Source organism: Salvelinus alpinus, chromosome 38 (assembly GCF_045679555.1).
Source record: "Salvelinus alpinus chromosome 38, SLU_Salpinus.1, whole genome shotgun sequence".
NCBI lineage: Eukaryota > Metazoa > Chordata > Actinopteri > Salmoniformes > Salmonidae > Salvelinus > Salvelinus alpinus.
This window is the reverse complement of record NC_092123.1, coordinates 14,485,735-14,505,815: the sequence shown is the minus strand read 5'-3', so window position 1 is coordinate 14,505,815 and position 20,081 is coordinate 14,485,735. Positions and strand designations below refer to the sequence as shown.

At 41.8% G+C, this 20,081-nt stretch overlaps 1 protein-coding gene across 1 annotated transcript in view; it reads left to right on the top strand.

Annotated features, from left to right (window-relative positions):
* The window catches only part of LOC139566245 (zinc finger CCCH domain-containing protein 15-like), a 28,551-nt gene extending 23,932 nt beyond the window's left edge, over positions 1 to 4,619 (top strand). The window contains exon 10 of the mRNA XM_071387286.1: positions 4,371 to 4,619. Within this exon, the coding sequence (XP_071243387.1) occupies positions 4,371 to 4,549 (179 nt within the window). The 3' untranslated portion in view covers positions 4,550 to 4,619. The remainder of the gene's footprint in view (positions 1 to 4,370) is intronic.
* The last annotated feature ends 15,462 nt before the right edge of the window (positions 4,620 to 20,081 follow it).

The following is a 20,081-nucleotide window of genomic DNA, read 5'->3' as shown; positions in this document are numbered from 1 at the left end:
CCAAAAGTCTTCGCCTCACTGTGCGTGCAGATCCACTCACACCTGCCTGCTGCCATTTCTGAGCAAGCTCTGTACTGGTCGTTCCCCTGAATCAACTTTAGGAGACGGTCCTGGTGCTTGCTGGGCGCCCTGAAGCCTTCTTCACAACAATTGAACCGCTCTCCTTGAAGTTCTTGATGATCCGATAAATGGTTGATTTAGGTGCAATCTTACTGGCAGCAATATCCTTGCCTGTGAAGCCCTTTTTTTGCAAAGCAATGATGACGGCACATGTTTCCTTGCGGGTAACCATGGTTGACAGAGGAAGAACAATGATTCCAAGCACCACCCTCCTTTTGAAGCTTCCAGTCTGTTTGAGCTCAATCAACATGACAGAGTGATCTCCAGCCTTGTTCTCGTCAACACTCACACCTGTGTTAACGAGAGAATCACTGATATGATGTCAGCTGGTCCTTTTGTGGCAGGGCTGAAATGCAGTGGAAATGTTTTTTGGGGATTCAGTTCATTTGCATGGCAAAGTGGGACTTTGTAATTCATCTGATCACTCTTCATAACATTCTGGAGTATATGCAAATTGCCATCATACAAAATGAGGCAGCAGACTTTGTGAAAATTAATATTTGTGTCATTCTCAAGACTTTCTGCCAAGACTGTACAGTCCTCAACGTTGCCCTTTTCAGGGATTTCCAGCACGTCTGGAAATCCCTGTCTGCCTTGACAATTCTGCCTGGGAGTGACCTTGCTGACGCAGGATAACCACCCTGTGTCTTGTTGCTGTGCTCAGTCTTGCCATGGTGTATGACTTTTGACAGTGAACTGTCTTCACCAACCTCACCTTGTAGCTGAGTTTGGCTGTTCCTCACCCAGTTTTATTCCTCCTACACAGCTGTTTAAGTTAATGACTGTTTCAACCTACATATTGAATTGATGATCATTGGCACCTGTTTGGTATAATTGTTTAATCATACACCTGATTATATGCCTACAAAATCCCTGACTTTGTGCAAGCGTACCTACAAGAATTGATGCTGTTTTGAAGTAAAGGGGTGGTCACACCTAATATGGATTTGATTAAGATATTTCTTCTGTTCACTCACTTTGCATTTAGTTAATTGATAAATATAATCTAGTAACATGTCTATTTTTCAAAGCATTCTTACTTTAAAGCATTTTTTTCACACCTGCCTAAAACTTTTGCACAGTACTGTATGACTTTAAACCTCTTTCTATCATACAATTAGCCCTCAGCCTTAAAAGGGGCAATCTGAGATTCACTTGTTTCTGTAAAAAGCCGGTAAACTCTCAAATTCGTAGACAGACCTAATGATACAACTACTGACCATCCATGAGATCAAAATTATAGTTTAAGGGACAATCTGTAGTTGGTACATCTACTTTCAGACTTATAAATGAATGATATGTACCCATTGACTTCTGAAGAATAATACTTATAAATGCCACATGAGCTTAGTTCAGCTGTCGTACCCCATCAGAATCCAAAATATAAACTTGTCTTACTCCTATGTTTGTAAGCGAAGTAAAACATGGTTAAAATGGCACAAGATGTGACTGACATTTTACAGATGGGTAGAGCGTGAAGAGAGGGTGGAAGAGCAGGTTTGAAGCACTATGCATCTTGTTATGACATGCATTATCTCAATTAGATCCACAGAATTATACCTAGGAGGAGCAGCTTCTATGAAGGAACTTTGAATGTCCTTTGAGCTAGCTTACAAGCGTGTGTGTGTACAGCGGCACCAGAACTAAAAACACGTCTTGCCTTTTTTGTAATGAATAAATCCAATGTGAAATGTAATAGTAATCTTTAAGTAGCATTCAAAAAGTTAATCCATTATTTTCTAGCTAATAAAAAACCTCCCGATCTTCTCACGGTTTTAACATCAGTACAGTAGCCTATACTTTGGAGGGGGAAGGGCAGGGAGCCTGCACAATGACAAATATTTTCAGCTTGTGGGACTAGAAAAAAATGCCTGGAACGTAAAATAATGTTAACTGATTTCCATGCTTTTTAAAATAACAGTTCTGTTCCGGAGTATGGATCACTTTTGTTCCCGGTTCCAATTCTGTTACACAATTAAATATTTCTGTTCCCTGAAGCGGTTCCAACCCCTGTTTTAAAACTATCATTTTGATATCATGGACGGTCAGTCCTTGCATCCATAGCTCTGTTTATGAATTTGAGTGAATTCTAGCCCCATCCCATAGCTTTTTGCTGAAATGGGCAGGGAGAATGCTTTGTTTCAACTGAGGATTTCCCCTTTAACTTCTTGTGGCTGCAGGGGCAGTATTGAGTAGCTTGGATGAAAAGTGCACAGAGGTGCCCAGAGTAAACGGCCTGCTCCTCAGTCATAGTTGCTAATATATGCTTATTATTATTATTATATCACTCTGAAGTTTCTGAAACTGTTTGAATTATGTCTGTGAGTATAACAGAACTCATATGGCAGGCAAAAACCTGAGAAAAAATCCAAACAGGAAGTGGAAATTATTAGGCTGGTCGATTTTCAACCAAGATCCCATTGAAATCACAGCGAGATATGAATGAGTTTTCACTTCCTACGGCTTCCACTAGATGTCAACAGTCTAGAACTTTGTCTGATGCCTCTACTGTGAAGGGGGGCCGAATGAGAGAGGAATTAGTCAAGTCTGCCATGACCTGACCATGCACATTCACATAAGAGGGAGCTCTGTTCCATCGCTCATCTGAAGTCAATGTAATTCTCCGGTTGGAACGTTATTCAAGATTTATGTTAACAACATTCTAAAGATTGATTCAATACATCGTTTGACATGTTTCTACTGACTGTTACTGAACTTTTGGACATTTCGTCAGCTTTTAGGGAACGCGCTTCGTGACTTTGGAATTGTTTACCAAATGCGCTAACAAAAGTAGCTAATTGTACATAAATAACGGACATTATCGAACAAATCAAGTATTTATTGTGGACCTGGGATTCCTAGGAGTGCATTCTGATGAAGATCATCAAAGGTAAGGAAACATTTATCATGTAATTTCTGGTTTCTGTTGACTCCAACATGGCGGCTAATTTGACTATTGTTCTGAGCGCCGTCTCAGATTATTGCATGGTTATACAAGTTCTACACATGGAATTATAGATATACCTCTCCTTAATGCAACCGCTGTGTCAGATTTCAAAACAGCTTTACGGAAAAAGCAAACCATGCAATAATCTGAGGTCGGTGCTCAGAGCACAATCAAGACAAAGATATATCCGCCATATTGTGCAGTCAACAGAAATAACATTATAAACATTCACTTACCTTTGATGATCTTCATCAGAATGCACTCCCAGGAATCCCAGTTCCACAATAAATGTTTGTTTTGATCAATAATGTCCATTTATTTCAATTCCTCCTGTTCTAGCGTTCAGTACACTTTCCAAACTCACGACGCGCAGGCAAGTCCAGCGGAAAGTACGGACGAAAAGTTTAAAAAGGGATGTTACGGTCTGTAAAAACATGACAAACGAAGTATTGAATCAATCTTTAGGATGTTTTTAACATAATTCTTCAATAATGTTCCAACCGGAGAATTCCATTGTCTTCAGAAGTGTGATGTAACAGTGCTCGCTCTCACATGAACGCGCATGGTCAGCGCATGTTCAGCTCATGGCAGACCTTACTCAAACCCCTCTCCTTCGGCCCCACTTCCTTGTCTGATGCTTCTACTGTGTTCTAAAGACTGTTGACATCTAGTAGAAGCCTTAGGAAGTGCAACATTACCAATATCCCACTGTATCTTCAATAGGAGCTGAGTTGAAAATCGACCAACCTCAGATTTCCCACTTCCTGGTTGGATTTTCTCTCAGGTTTTTGCCTGCCATATGAGTTCTGTTATACTCAGGCATCATTTAAACAGTTTTAGAAACGTCAGTGTTTTCTATCCAAATCTACTAATAATATGCATATTCTAGCTTTTATGGCTGAGTAGCAGGCCGTTTACTCTGGGCAAGCTTTTCATCCGAACGTGAAAATACTGCCCCCTACCCCAAAGAAGTTAAGCGTATAGTGTTTGTTTGAAAGCAATGTAATTGTAAACAATGGAGTAAAACAAGCTTATATTTTGGGTTCTGATGGGGTATTTTGGGTTCTGATGGGGTATAAGTTATATTCTTCAGGAATAAATGGCTATATAAAAGTATTTTTAAGTCCAAAAATGTCCATTCTAATCCCGGATGCCCCTTGAACAAAGTTGAATGACTCCCTTGCCACGTCACCTACCATTGCAATTTCATTTATGGGTCACAGCACAGATGCTGCGTATATATCTGATGCCTTTGACTGAGCAGATGTGATGTTCTGAACCTGTGCCTTGCGCCCTCTCCCAGATGACCAGCTGAACGGGGCTTGTGGAGGTGTGGAGGAGAACGGTCACGATGGGGAAGACGAGACTCTCGACGACAAGGAAGCCGAGCCCGTGCCTGTTGACGAGAACCTTTTCACTGGCGAGGACCTGGACGAACTGGATGAGGAACTCAACACACTGGACCTGGATGACGACTTCTAGTAGAACAGTGCCTCATGGACTATGAATAAGATGACTAAAACAGATTCACAATAAAACATCCTGATGCTCACATCTTGTTGCTGCTGCGGTTTCTTTTCCCCCTCAGTGGTCCTGATTGCTAAGAGAGTGAAAAGGATTTGAGAGGGGGTACATCTCGAACTGTATGGTCTTGAAACTGGTTCATGTGAAATCACCAGTTCTTTCTGGCTGTCCTGAATCCTGTATATTGATGTTGGGTTCTATCGTATGAGCATCCTCCTGACTTGCACAATCTGACATGGTATGGTCTAATAATGCAACTCCTTTCGAGCATGTACAAGGAGGAGGTGGGTTCTAGTGTAAAAACCCCTGATTGAATTAAGTACAATAACATATTCATGCAATTATTTTACACTTTTGGAATCTGCATATATTGAGTTTTACAGAATAATGACCCATGACGTTGAGACTTCGGGGAATACATCCTGGGCCCGGTTTCCCAACAGCGATGGAATTTAGGCTTATGAGTGTTTTTAACAATGCGTCTTTCCTACAACGGCCGACAATGTAATATGGTTTCCCAAAGCACCACACAAAGAGAACGTGTGTCGTTGAGGCATGTGTCGATCTTGATAGGAGCGAAAGAAAGGCAAACGCTGCTCTCGGATCGGCTTTTTCCATTCAAAATGTACCTTAACATTAGAATTATTCCACAATATTGACAACGGATCAGCCACTAGAAAGATCTTACCAATGGCTGCAAATATTAAAGTAGCTTACTCTAATGCTTACCCTATAATGCACTAAATCAAGATTTAGAACTTTGCACACATGAAATATTTAGGGCTTTACAGACAGTAGCCTACAATAAGCAAAATAGAACTCTGTTGAATGAACATAAAGTATTCAGACCCCTGAACTTATTCCACATTTTGTTAGTCTTATTCTAAAATGGATTAAGTCATTTTTTTTACCTCAATCTACACACAATACTCCATAATGACAAAGCAAAAAAAAATATTTTAGCAAATGTATTAAATAAACTTTTACATAAGTATTCAGACCCTTTACTCAGTACTTTGTTGAAGCATCTTTGGCAACGATACAGCCTTGAGCCTTCTTGGGTATGACGCTACAAGCTTGGTACACCTGTATTTGGGGAGTTTTCCCATTATCTGCAGCTCCTCTCAAGCTCTGTCAGGTTGGATGGAGAGCGTCGCTGCATAGCTATTTTCAGGTCTCCAGAGATGTTCAAACGGGTTCAAGTCCGGCCTCTGGCTGAGCCACTCAAGGACATTCAGAGACTTATCCCGAAGCCACTCCTGCGTTGTCTTGCCTGTGAAGGTGTATTTTCACCTCAGTCTGAGGTCCTGACTTTTCATCAAGGATCTCTGTACTTTGACCCGTTCATTTTTAACCCGATCCTGACTAGTCTCACAACGGCGCCGCAGAATGGGCAGATGAAGCGGCCACCTGGTCAGGCTCCTTAGACGTGCACATTGCCTACCGCTCCCGAGTGTACTACTAGCCAATGTCCAGTCTCTTGACAACAAGGAAGACGAAATTCGAGCAAGGGGTTGCCTTCCAGAGAGACATCAGAGATTGTAACATTCTCTGTTTCACAGAAACATGGCTCTCCCGGGATATGTTGTCAGAATCGGTTCAGCCACCGGACTTCTCCATGCATCGCGCCGACAGAATCACCTCTCTGGGAAGAGGAAGGGCGGGGGGTGTATGCTTCATGATTAACGACTCATGGTGTAATCATAACCGCAAACAGGAACTCAAGTCCTGCTCATCCAACCTAGAATTCCTTAGTCAAATGCCGGCCATTTTACCTACCAAGATAATTCTCGTCAGTTATAGTCAGCTGTGTACATTCCCCTTCAAGCAGACACCAAAACGGCCATCAAGGAACTTCACTGGACTATATGCAAACTGGAAACCATATATCCCGAGGCTGCATTTATTGTAGCTCGGGATTTTAACAAAGCAAATATGAGGACAAGGCTACCTAAATCCTACCAGCATAACAATTGCGCTATGCGCCTCGGCAATATCCTCGACCACAGCTACTCTAACTTCCGCGATGCATACAAAGCCCTCCCCTGCCCTCCGTTTGGAAAATCCGACCACGGCGCCATCTTGTTCCTACCGTCGTATAGGCGGAAACTCAAACAGGATGTACCAGTGACGAGAACCATTCAATACTGGTCCACCAGTCGGAAACCACGCTTCAAGATTGTTTTGATCACGCGGACTGGAATATGTTCCGATCAGCCTCAGAGAACAACATCGACCTATACACTGACTCGGTGAGTGCGTTTTATAAATAAGTGCATTGGAGATGTCGTACCCACTCTGATTATTAAAACCTACCCTAGCACAGCTTGTGGGCTGTCGCATAATTCTATGGCACATTATTTAAGTGTCACCCATTGTTGCCATTAATGCTAGCTAGTGCTAGTTTGACCACCAGAGGGCATCTTTGAGAAGCATTTGACTGTTTTTAATATTGGCTGTACTAGAGAATTTAAAACCTTTTTTTTGTAAGAACATAGTATATGGGATTGATTTTAAGAAAATTTGCTGAATTAATTTGATTAATATTATGGTGTTTCAATTCCAAGAAGAACGAAAAATGAAACCCTCAGTGTTTCCGTTAGGAAAACATGGTGCTGTAAATGTGACCGATTGGGAGGAGGCTACTAAGTGACTGCGAGTGAAGAGCAAAATGATCCTAATATTTCCACACCCTAATTGTAGGCTTACCAGTTCCCAAACGGAGATTCAGTGAAAGTAAAAATGTCATTGATTTTTATCAAGACCAGTCCCCATTCTTGTCTCAGAGCAGCGCGAAGGGGTGCTGAAATAGTTGACCACACGCAGGTAGGCTATTTCTTCAAATCCTTTTATAACAATTGGATGACCTTTTTGTTGTGGCTCCCATTTTGGCTGTAGTGTTTGTTGCACGTTCCGGTGAGGGCGTGCACTTCGTTATTAATCTCTGGTAATGGTCTCCGGTATTCTCCGTCTTAAATTTTATTTACATATTAGGGTACCTGAGGATTGATTAGGAACGTTGTTTGATATGTTTGGAAGAAGTTTATTGGTAACTTACTGGATTCATTTGTATGCATTTTGAACGAGGGAAACCGGTGGATTACTGAAACTGACTTTTTTGGGATATAAAGAAGGACTTTATCGAACAAAAGGACAATTTGTTATGTAGCTGGGGACCCTTGTGATTACAACCAGATGAAGATCTTCAAAGTTATTTATTTTATCGCTATTTCTGACTTTCGTGACGCATCTGCTTGGTTGGAAATGTATGCAATGCTTTTGTGTGCGGGGCGCTGTCCTCAGATAATTGCATGGTGTGCTTTTGCCGTAAAGCCTTTTTGAAATCTGACAATCTGGCAGCTGCTGGATTATCAAGAAGTTAAGCTTTTAACTGATGTTTAACATTTGTATTTTCATGAATGTTTAATATTACGATTTTTGTCATTTGAATTTCGCGCTCTGCAATTTCACCGGATGTTGGCCAGGTGGGACGGTAGCGTCCAAATGATCCGCAAGAAGTTAAGTCCTTAGTGATTTGGATACCAAGGAACGATCCACTGAAGCCCTGCCGATGTGGATTTCTTTCCTGTCATCCACAATCACCTCCTTGGTCTTACTGACGTTGATGGAGAGGTTGTCCAGGCACCACACTACCAGGTCACTGACCTCCCTGTTAGGGCTGTGTTTCAGAGCTTAGACCAGTGGTCACCAACCCGTTGATTGCGATCGACAAACATTTATGTGTAAAAAACCCAACGATAAAGCCTTGCGTTCCTATTTAATTTGTCTTGCACTGTTGGTGGTAGGTGCACCCGATTCAGCTGACCTGCGCCCCTGGTAGGCGAAGTGTTCCCATTTTGAACCATTTCATGTGGTATAAACTCTGCCTTCCCGATGGGCCTGGAGAGAAAATTAACTGCACTATAGGCCTACCACTGGCCAATCGGATGGCTCAGATTACTGTGTCTACAGTAACATAGCAGGCATAAAGGAAAGCTAAAGCAAAGTTGATACTGTGAGATTTTAAAACTGTGGCTTGTGTCTTTTTTACACTGTAAATCAGTGAATTTAAATTAATTAATTCGATCCTAATCTATGGATTTTACATAACTGGGCAGGGGCGCAGCCTTGGGTGACATACAGTTGAAGTCGGAAGTTTAAATACACTTAGGTTGGAGTCATTAAAACTCGTTTTTCAACCACTCCACAAATTTCTTGTTAACAAACTATAGTTTTGGCAAGTCGGTTAGGACATCTACTTTGTGCATGACACAAGTCATTTTTCCAACAATTGTTTACAGACAGATTATTTCACTTATAATTCACTGTATCACAATTCCAGTGGGTCAGAAGTTTACATACACTAAGTTGACTGTGCCTTTAAACAGCTTGGGAAATTCCAGAAAATGATGTCATTGCTTTAGAAGCTTCTGATAGGCTAATTGACATCATTTGAGTCAATTGGAGGTGTACCTGTGGATGTATTTCAAGGTCTACCTTCAAACGCAGTGTCTCTTTGCTTGACATCATGGGAAAATCAAAAGAAATCAGCCAAGACCTCAGGAAAAAAATTGTAGACCTCCACAAGTCTGGTTCATCCTTGGAAGCAATTTCCGAACGCCTTGAAGGTACCACGTTCATCTGTACAAACAATAGTACGCAAGTATAAACACCATGGGACCACCCAGCCATCATACCGCTCAGGAAGGAGACGCGTTCTGTCTCCTAGAGATGAACGTACTTGGTGCGAAAAGTGCAAATCAATCCCAGAACAACAGCAATGGACCTTGTGAAGATGCTGGAGGAAACAGGTACAAAAGTATCTATATCCACAGTAAAACGAGTCCTATATCGACATAACCCGAAAGACCGCTCAGCAAGGAAGAAGCCACTGCTCCAAAACCGCCATAAAAAAGCAAGACTATGGTTTGCAACTACACATGGGGACAAAGATTGTACTTTTTGGAGAAATGACCTCTGGTCTGATGAAACAAAAATAGAACTGATTGGCCATAATGACCATCATGTTAAGGGGAGAAAGGGGGAGGCTTGCAAGACCCCACTGGCTACAGGTTATCTACAAGTCTCTGCTAGGTAAAGCCCCGCCTTATCTCAGCTCACTGGTCACCATAGCAGCACCTACTCGTAGCACGCGCTCCAGCAGGTATATCTCACTGGTCACCCCCAAAGCAAATTCCTCCTTTGGTCGTCTTTCCTTCCAGTTCTCTGCTGCCAATGACTGGAACGAACTGCAAAAATCTCTAAAGCTATGCTTTATCTTGGCCAGATCGCAGTTGCAAATGAGAACTTGTTCTCAACTAGCCTACCTGGTTAAATAAATAAAAAATGCGAGGGAAGGAGAAGGGACTCATAGGCCTGAGATAATATTCCCAAATGTGTTACATTTCATTGTATCATTCATCAGGAAGCACTTGTAGCTAAACTCTAAGACTATGACTTACAAAATGTGATGCAGCAAGTCGTGTGCGTGGTGAACATTAGTAGGAGGGCACTGGATCACCGGCAATTCCGCGAGTAGCTGGAGAAATACCAGAAAGAATACGGCGACTTGATATTTCACAGTGAGGTGAGAGCTGTCTCGTGGCAGAGATTTGGAAAGATTTCTCTCGCTCTCCCAGAAATCTGTGAATTTGTTGCAAGTAAGGTGAGAGGAGCCAGAGCTGAATGATCCACAGTGTATATTAAAGCTGGAATTTTTTACTGACATCACCTGCCACCTGAACACGGTGAATCTCCAGCTCATAGGGAGAGCTAAAACTCTGGAGAAAATGCTGTGTGGTCACAGCATTTCTAAATAAAATCACACGGTTCATACCTGACAGTTTGTTCATTTCCCAAAATTAAGAGCAGTCACCACATCTAAACCAGACACACTGCAACATTTTAGCTATGATGCATTTGTGCATGTGTTGGAAGAGTTGGAGTTTGAGTCAAGATTCAAGGATATTTTTACTTAATTGAGAACCCCTTTCCTGTACCATCTCTGAACCCCTGACTGTGCTGGAATAGAGAGTGAGATAGTGGAGCATTTCGCTACACTCGCATTAACATCTGCTAACCATGTGTATGTGACCAATAAAATTTTATTTTGATTTGGAGCTGCAGGCAAATGACACATTGCAAGGTCCATAGGCGCATAGACACAGCTTGGCTAAATTGTAACTGTAAAGCACATATTGGGCTCAACCAGGACTGTTACTTTTGTAAATTAATTATGACATTTTAAGAATGTGATTTGGGGGAAAAAATGGCAAATGCAAGAACGGTGGTAAATGCCTATAAGCAGCTTGGGGAGGATAATTATTTCAGATTTAATCACGTAATATTAGGCCTACTGATTATTTCTCACAATCTACTTGGGTGCTAGTCATTGACAGCCTGTGAGCTACAGGACATGCAGTTTGGTGCAACCTTAGGTAGGCTACAGCAAAGCCTTATCAGAAATGCCCGTGTGCACCATGGCAAGGCGAAATGATGAATTCGCTCATGGTGAACGCAGCTCAAATTATATGAAACACCATTGGTCAACAATACAAATGTAACAGCACAACACAATAGATATAGAGAAACTCTGAATGCTCGGCTATGAAAATCCAACTGACATCTACTCCTGAGGTGCTGACCTGTTGCACCCTCGACAACTACTGTGATTATTATTATTTGACCCTGCTGGTCATCTATGAACATTTGAACATCTTGGCCATGTTCTGTTATAATCTCCACCAGGGACAGCCAGAAGAGGACTGACCACCCCTCATAGCCTAGTTCCCCTCTAGGTTTCTTCCTAGGTTTTGGCCTTTCTAGGGAGTTTTTCCTAGCCACCGTGCTTCTATACCTGCATTGGTTGCTGTTTGGGGTTTTAGGCTGGGTTTCTGTACAGCACTTTGTGACAGCTGATGTAAGAAGGGCTTTATAATTAAATTTGATTTGATATTTTATTTTGCAGGTGCCTTTTCATTTTAAACACCAGTGATGCATATAGCGCTTTCTAACGTCACTGAACCAAAACAGTGGAATGTGAGAGCAAAGGAAAACTTAAGTGATCAAAAACATTCATCTTAAAATACAATTTGTTTATTATATAATCTATAAAATGTACTATTAGACTTAGCTCAAAACAAACATTAAAAGTGACAAATTACCCAGCTGTTCTGTTTCCTCCATTGCTCAGATAGTCTCAAAGCAGCAATATGTAACTTTTGGGCAACCCAACCAAATTCACATAGAAATGTGAGTTATAGATCTGTCATTCTCATTGACAGCAAGCCTAAGAAGCAGTATATCTGTTTTATGTGCGCTATTTCTATGCTTCTCATGCACTACTTCAGTGTATAATTTCTGGTTTTGTACACCAGCTGAAAATACAATATTTGGGGTTATTGGAAAGATATTTCCCAGCAGTTTGGATGGTATGATTCTCTACATTGTTTGTTTTGTCAAACTTAAATTAGGCAAAATATAATTTTAACAACCAGGAAATGGCAGAGCAATTTCTGCATATTGCACCCTTAAACAATACATATAGAGCTGTAAGCAAAGAACCGTGATTCAAATTCCTGCCGTTGGCCAGTCCAGTGTTGTGATTGGCTATAAAAGAGCCTTCCATTTGCGTGCCTTCAAAATGATGCACTACAAAGCTGTCTGTTTAGCTTGCTAGCAGACTTGAACAGTAAGCACTGAACGACTAGGTACACACAGGAAGGAATTTAAAATAAATACATAGATACCTTGAGTGGAATATACTTGTTAAAGTTAGCCAGCTAATTACTGGTTAGCCAACATTAATCTGTAAAACGAAAAGCAATCAGCTCTAGCAAACACCATAAAACAAGTCCACTAATTGAAGGCAGGATCCAATATTTAGGGTATTAATCCCAAGGGGAGACACTCAGCACATGGGGAATTTGAATATGAAGACACAAAGGGGAGAATCTGCAACCTGCTACAGTTCATACAATACATAACCAGTCCCAAATAATAGAATGTAAACTGACATGAATACTAAATCAGCTAAACTCAGGTTAACATGTCAGAATCAGCTTTATTTCGACAAATACATTTGCATGTACAGGAATGTGACTCTGAAATGGTGCTGGCAGACCAGCTATAGATGCAGATCCACAGTGTACATACAATGAACACTAAGCTAAAAACGTTAAGCTACAATACATAAATGATGCATGTAAGAGATGCGAAGAGCAATGTGCAGTTCTGGGATGATAGTGCAAGGTACATAGTCTGTGGATGAGAGGATGATCCGTGGACCAGGTGGCCAGTTGGTGAGGGCCGCGGCGCTGGGGAAGAAACTGTTCAGGTGGCGGGAGGTTTTGGTCGTGATTGACCTGAACCATTTGCCAGAGGGGAGCCTTTGGAAGAGGGGATGGAAGGGGTCGGCGATGATCTTTCCTGCACGCTTCCATGCCCTGCAGGACCTCGATGGAGGGCAGGCGGCAGCCAAGGAACCTCTCAGAAGACCAGACACTCCGTTGCAGTGATCGAGGAGGTGAGGATGGATTCGACGGTCGTTTACAACTGAATCAGTACATGCAACATTCAAAAGGAGGACTGAGGACAAAACACCATGCATTCACTGAGGAAAACAGATTTGTTTTATAGTAATTGTCTGACTGGGAACTACCATTGTTTATCAATTGCACCCCAGGTAATCTTAGGTTTTATTACATAGTCGGGAGGAACTACTGAATATAAGAGCAACGTCAACTCACCATCATTACGACCAGGAATATGACTTTCCCGAAGCGGATCCTGTGTTTTGCCTTCCACCCAGGACAATGGATCTGATCCCAGCCGGCGAACCTAAACAACGTCGCCGTAAAAGGGGCAAACGAAGCGGTCTTCTGGTCAGGCTCCGGAGACGGGCACATCGCGCACCACTCCCTAGCATACTACTCGCCAATGTCCAGTCTCTTGACAACAAGAGAGCAAGAGTTGCCTTCCAGAGAGACATCAGAGACTAACGTTCTTTGCTTCACGGAAACATGGCTCACTCGAGAGACGCTATCGGAGTCGGTGCAGCCAGCTGGTTTCTTCACGCATCGCGCCGACAGAAACAAGCATCCTTCTGGTAAGAAGAGGGGCGGGGGGGTATGCCTTATGATTAACGAGACGTGGTGTGATCATAACAACATACAGGAACTCAAGTCCTTCTGCTCACCTGACTTAGAATTCCTCACATTCAAATGTCGACCGCATTATCTACCAAGGGAAATCTCTTCGATTATAATCACAGCCGTATATATTCCCCAAGCAGACACATTGATGGCCCTGAACGAACTTTATTTGACTATGTAAACTGGAAACCACATATCCTGAGGCTGCATTCATTGTAGCTGGGGATTTTAACAAGGCTAATCTGAAAACAAAACTCCCTAAATTCTATCAGCATATCGATTGCGCAACCAGGGCTGGTAAAACCCTGGATCATTGTTATTCTAACTTCCGCGACGCATATAAGGCCCTCCCCCGCCCTCCTTTCAGAAAAGCTGACCACGAACCTACAGACAGAAACTAAAACAAGAAGCTCCCGCGCTCAGGCCTGTTCAACGCTGGTCCGACCAATCTGATTCCACGCTTCAAGACTGCTTCGATCACGTGGATTGGGATATGTTCCGCATTGCGTCCAACAACAACATTGACGAATACGCTGATTCGGTGAGCGAGTTCATTAGAAAGTGCATCGGCGATGTCGTACCCACAACAATCAAAACATTCCCAAACCAGAAACCGTGGATTGATGGCAGCATTCGCACGAAACTGAACGCGCGAACTACTGCTTTTAACCAGGGCAAGGTGACCGGAAACATGACCAAATAAAAAACAGTGTAGCTATTCCCTCCGCAAGGCAATCAAACAAGCTAAGCGTCAGTATAGAGACAAAGTAGAGTTGCAATTCAACGGCTCAGACACAAGAGGTATGTGGCAGGGTCTACAGTCAATCACGGATTACAAAAAGAAAACCAGCCCCGTCGCGGACCAGGATGTCTTGCTCCCAGACAGACTAAATAACTTCCTTGCTCGCTTTGAGGACAATACAGTGCCACTGACACGGCCCGCTACCAAAACCTGCGGACTCTCCTTCACTGCAGCCGACGTGAGTAAAACATTTAAACGTGTTAACCCTTGCAAGGCTGCATCCCCAGCCGCATCCTCAGAGCATGCGCAGACCAGCTGGCTGGTGTGTTTACGGACATATTTAATCAATCCTTATCCCAGTCTGCTGTTCCCACATGCTTCAAGAGGGCCACCATTGTTCCTGTTCCCAAGAAAGCTAAGGTAACTGAGCTAAACGACTACCGCCCCGTAGCACTCACTTCCGTCATCATGAAGTGCTTTGAGAGACTAGTCAAGGACCATATCACCTCCACCCTACCTGACACCCTAGACCCACTCCAATTTGCAATGTACTCTATGCCATCTTTATATAATACATGTATCACTAGCCAATTTAAACTATGCACTTTTATGTTTACATACCCTACATTACTCATCTCATGTGTATATACTGTACTCGATACCATCTACTGCATCTTGCCTATGCCATTCTGTACCATCACTCATTCATATATCTTTATGTACATATTCTTTATCCCTTTACACTTGTGTGTATAAGGTAGTAGTTGTGGAATTGTTAGGTTAGATTACTCGTTGGTTATTACTGCATTGTCGGAACTAGAAGCACAAGCATTTCGCATTAACAATACCTTAAGGGACATCAGTGGCGGGAGCCGTATCGTCGGTGAAGAAAGTCCCATTGCAAATGTACGGTCCCTTACTAGACGTCCGGCGACGTTTCCAAAAATCGCGGACGGCGTCGGGCCGCGGGCGGGGGGGAGCTCTTTCGGGAAGTCATCGAAGAAAACATTTCGGGCGTTCCGTTTCCGTTTTATAAAAATAACAAATTTTGGACTTTTTTCCGCATTCTCGAAAATTCCCACGAGGGAAAATAAATCATATTGCAAGCGCACGAGCACGTGGCAAACGAGCGCGGCCTTTTCTCCTAAACGGAAAATATTTCGAAGACGAAACTCGGCGAGCGTAGGTTTGGAGCAACGGGCAGTTGGCCCCGAACGAGATGGCGTCGAGGCCTCGGCGCTTTTTGAGTTATGGCCATTTTTCTGGGATTAAAGGTCAAAAACGCAAAGTAGGGTGCAATTTGACCGCTTCACGTCAAAGTACATAAACATACGGTGTCAGGAAAAAAAGAACCAGCCGTTTATCTATCGTAATTTAAGAGAAATCGTACATTGACCATTTGGTGATGTTCACAAAGAGGAATTCTTTTTTCAAAAATTTCACAGATCCAGTTGCAGTTTGTTCAGACGAACATTTTTAAAGTGGGTCTCGAAGCTCTGCGAGAATTCTGTGATTTTATGTGATTTTATGAAGTAACACACACTCATTTAACCCTCTGTTAATAAGTCAGTTCTTAACATAAAGACTTAAAACTCAATATTATATAAGAGCCTACCCCAAGGAGGGTATGTGTTCACTTTCAGCTTCCTATGTCAACTGGAAGTACCTTAAAATGGTGCCATAGGGTCAGGTTTGAAGGGTAATAAAGGTCAGATCTTTTCAAAACGTCACTTGTGTGATTAGACAACCCTCATGAACTGTAATCAGTCATTTCTCCCAACAGATGTCAAAGAAAAGCTCTCTCACACAAACACACACACAAAAAGCAAGGATAGAGTGAAAAAGTACAGTGCTTAAAGACACACAAAGCCTGCAATGGCATTACTATTATCTCCAGGACGTGCCGAGTTCAACGAGATGCCCCGCTTGACCGTAGCTCACTCGGTCTGAGCGCAGCGACAGTGACAAGAAGACAGAGCAAAATGACCCTTTGACCTCAATGTCAATTTTATTTGCTTTTGGGAGACAGCGAGAGAACCGTTAAGGTTAGAAGCACAATTTGACCTCAGGAATGTTCTTTAGGTCCTCCCGATCTGTGCAAGCCTAACCTTGACCTTGTGGCATTAACCCTTAACAGTTAAAAGAAGGTGTTTACATCAAACAGTTTACAATGACATGTCTCCCCATAGGAATACATTGACTGCTCCTCTAAATTCAACCTGAAGCCTATGTGGGTTATGAAGGTCTTATGAACCTGTCTTTGATAACAATCCATCAGGCCACTATGAGGTCTACCTGTGTTGATTTTAAGCTACCAGGACCAACCGGAAGTGGTTAAAATCACCCTAAAAGTGTTTGCAATACCCAACCTGCAGTTTGAGAGAAATAGTGCATTCAGCCCTATGTAAATCACTGAGTTCTTAACGTATAGACTTAAAACTCAGGATTCTGTAAAAGCCTCCTCCAATGAGTATATGTGTTTACGTTCAGCTTCCTGTGCAAACCGGAAGTGCCATAATTGGTGTCAAAAGAGCTGTTTCGAAGGGTTAAAAAAGTCAAATCTTTCCAAAACTTCATATTTGTGATTAGGCAACCCTCCTGAACTGTAAATCAGTCATTAGTCCCATCAGATTTCAAAGAAAAATTTACACACCCAAACAGAAATGATGGAGGGACACACTGAGGGGCTAAGAGGCAGACAGTGTCTGCGGTAGTTACTTTTGTTCCAACTTTTAAAGAACCGTCAGACCTAGAGTTCTGAAACTTTACAAACCTGTTCTAGACCTCAGGTCGATTGTGCACGGTGAGTTATGTGGCTCTAGAAGGTTCTCGGACTGATAAAAAGCCTTGTGTATTTGCAATGTGTTCAATTCATTTTGAGCTCAACGAAACTGGCGACATTTAGAAAAGTCCCAGAGTCTCAAGACTAGGTGCATTGAAACCGGCTCGGCCCATAGAGACAGACCCCAACAAGCCTGTTCGATTTTGTATTTCTAAAGTATTTAAAGAATGCACGTTACATTTGCAAAATGATTCAACACATCATATTGCAAACGTAACAGTGTGTGTTATGTTTGCAATATGATTCAACACATCATATTGCAAACGTAACAGTGTCTGTTACGTTTGCAATATGATGTGTTGAATCATATTGCAAACGTAACAGTGTGTGTTACGTTTGCAATATGATGTGTAGAATCATATTGCAAATGTAACGTGCATTCTTTAAATAAACCCTATGTGGGTTATGAATGTCTTATGAACCAGTCTTCAATGACAATCCATCAAGCCACTATGCGGTCTACCTGTGTCGATTCTAAGCTTCCTGGAGCAACCGGAAGTGATAAAATCACCCTAAAAGTGTTTTGCCATACCCAACCAGCAGTTTGTGATATATAGTGCATTCAACCCTGTGTAAATCAGTCAGTTCTTAACGTATAGACTTAAAACTCAGGATTCTCTAAAAGCATACCCCGATCAGGATATGTATTTACTTATAGCTTCCTGTGACAACCGGAAGTGCCTTAAGATGGTGTCATAGATGCTGTTTTGAAGGGTTAAAAGGTCAGAACTTTTCAAAACTTCATATATGTGATTAGACAACCCTCATGAACTGTAATCAGTCATTTCTCCCAACAGATGTCAAAGAAAAGCTCTCTCACACAAACACACACACACAAAAAGCAAGGATGGAGTGAAAAAGTACGGTGCTTAAAGACACACAAAGCCTGCAATGGCATTACTATTATCTCCAGGCCGTGCCGAGTTCAACGAGATGCCCCGCTTAACCGTAGCTCGCTCGGTCTAGGCGCAGCGACCGTTACAAGAAGACGGACCCAAATGACCTTTTGACCTCAATGTCAATTTTATTTGCTTTTGGGAGACAGAGAGAACCGTTAAGGTTAGAAGCACAATTTGACCTCAGGAACACTCCTAAGGTCCTCCCGATCTGTGCAAGCCTAACCTTGACTGTGTGGCATTAACCCTTAACAGTTAAAAGAAGGTGTTTACATCAAACAATTTACAATGACATCTCTCCCATAGGAATACATTGCCTGCACCTCTAAATTCTATGTGGGTTATGAATGTCTTATGAACCTGTCTTTGATGACAATCCATCAGGGCACTATGAGGTCTACCTGTGTTGATTCTAAGCTTCCTGGAGCAACCGGAAGTGATAAAATCACCCTAAAAGTGTTTTGCCATACCCAACCAGCAGTTTGTGATATAAAGTGCATTCAACCCTGTGTAAATCAGTCAGTTCTTAACGTATAGACTTAAAACTCAGGATTCTGTAAAAGCATACCCCGATCAGGATAGGTATTTACTTATAGCTTCCTGTGCCAACCGGAAGTGCCTTAAAATGGGGTCATAGGTGCTGTTTCAAAGGGTTAAAAAAGTCAGATCTTTCCAAAACTTTAAGTGTGTGATTAGGCAACCCTCATGAAGTGTAAATCAGTCATTTCTCTAAACAGATGTCAAAGAAAAGCTCACACACACACACAGACACACACAGCAAGGATGGAATGAAAAAGTATGGTGCTTAAAGACACACAGAGCCTTAAATGCTTTTAGGGGGGGATCCAGACTTCCATACCCGCTCTGGGAGCACTATTCTACGGCCAAAAATCAATGGGGGCTGGCCTGAGTGATTTATGGAGGTTTTCAAAAAAAGTAAAAAAATATTCTATGTTTCATGTTTTGGGTTACCAGGCGTCATTTTTCAAAACAGTTTTAAATGCTTTTAGGTGTCATCCAGACGTCCATGCCCGCTATGGGAGCACTATACTACGGCCCCAAATCAATGGGTGCTGGCCTGAGTGGTTTGGGGGGGTGATAAGCTTTTTCTAATTTATTCACATTTTTGACTTCATTTTAAATCAGATTGCAAATGCACAAAACATATTCCTTAAGTACAAGTAAACATTTCACAAAAAATTATGATAATAAAATGTGAATAAAGTATTTTCATACAGTTCTTATACATGTGTAATTGACGTAAAAATCGAAAGAATTTCAAAAAACGGTCCAGAAAGCACTTTTTTAAATGGAATATACGTTTTTTCCACATTTGTAACATTTTTGACTTTTGACTTCCTATGAAATCACATTCCAAATGCACAAAACATATTCCTTAAGTACAAGTAAACATTTATAAAAAATTATGATAATAAAATGTGAATAAAGTATTTTCATACAGTTCTTACACATGTGTAATTGACATAAAAATCGAAAGAATTTCAAAAAACGGTCCAGAAAGCACTTTTTTAAGGGGGTGATAAGTTTTTGCCAAAACTTTCAAAATTTTACTCTTGGGTCTTGACTTGCGTTACAATAAGCCTATGAAAAATTAGGATAGAACACACTCGCCCACTATAGGAATTTTGGGGTGTTACACAGCTCATTTACAATATGGCATTTGCCATCAACTTTGGATGAAACACCGCCAGAAATAGTGTATTTGTCCATCGTGTATATGCTCCACCCACTGCCAATAACTTGCCATGTTATTTTGTACAATTGGGGGGGAGTTCCCTTACATCTGCTAACCATGTGTATGTGACAAATAAAATTTGATTTGATTTGAATACCAATC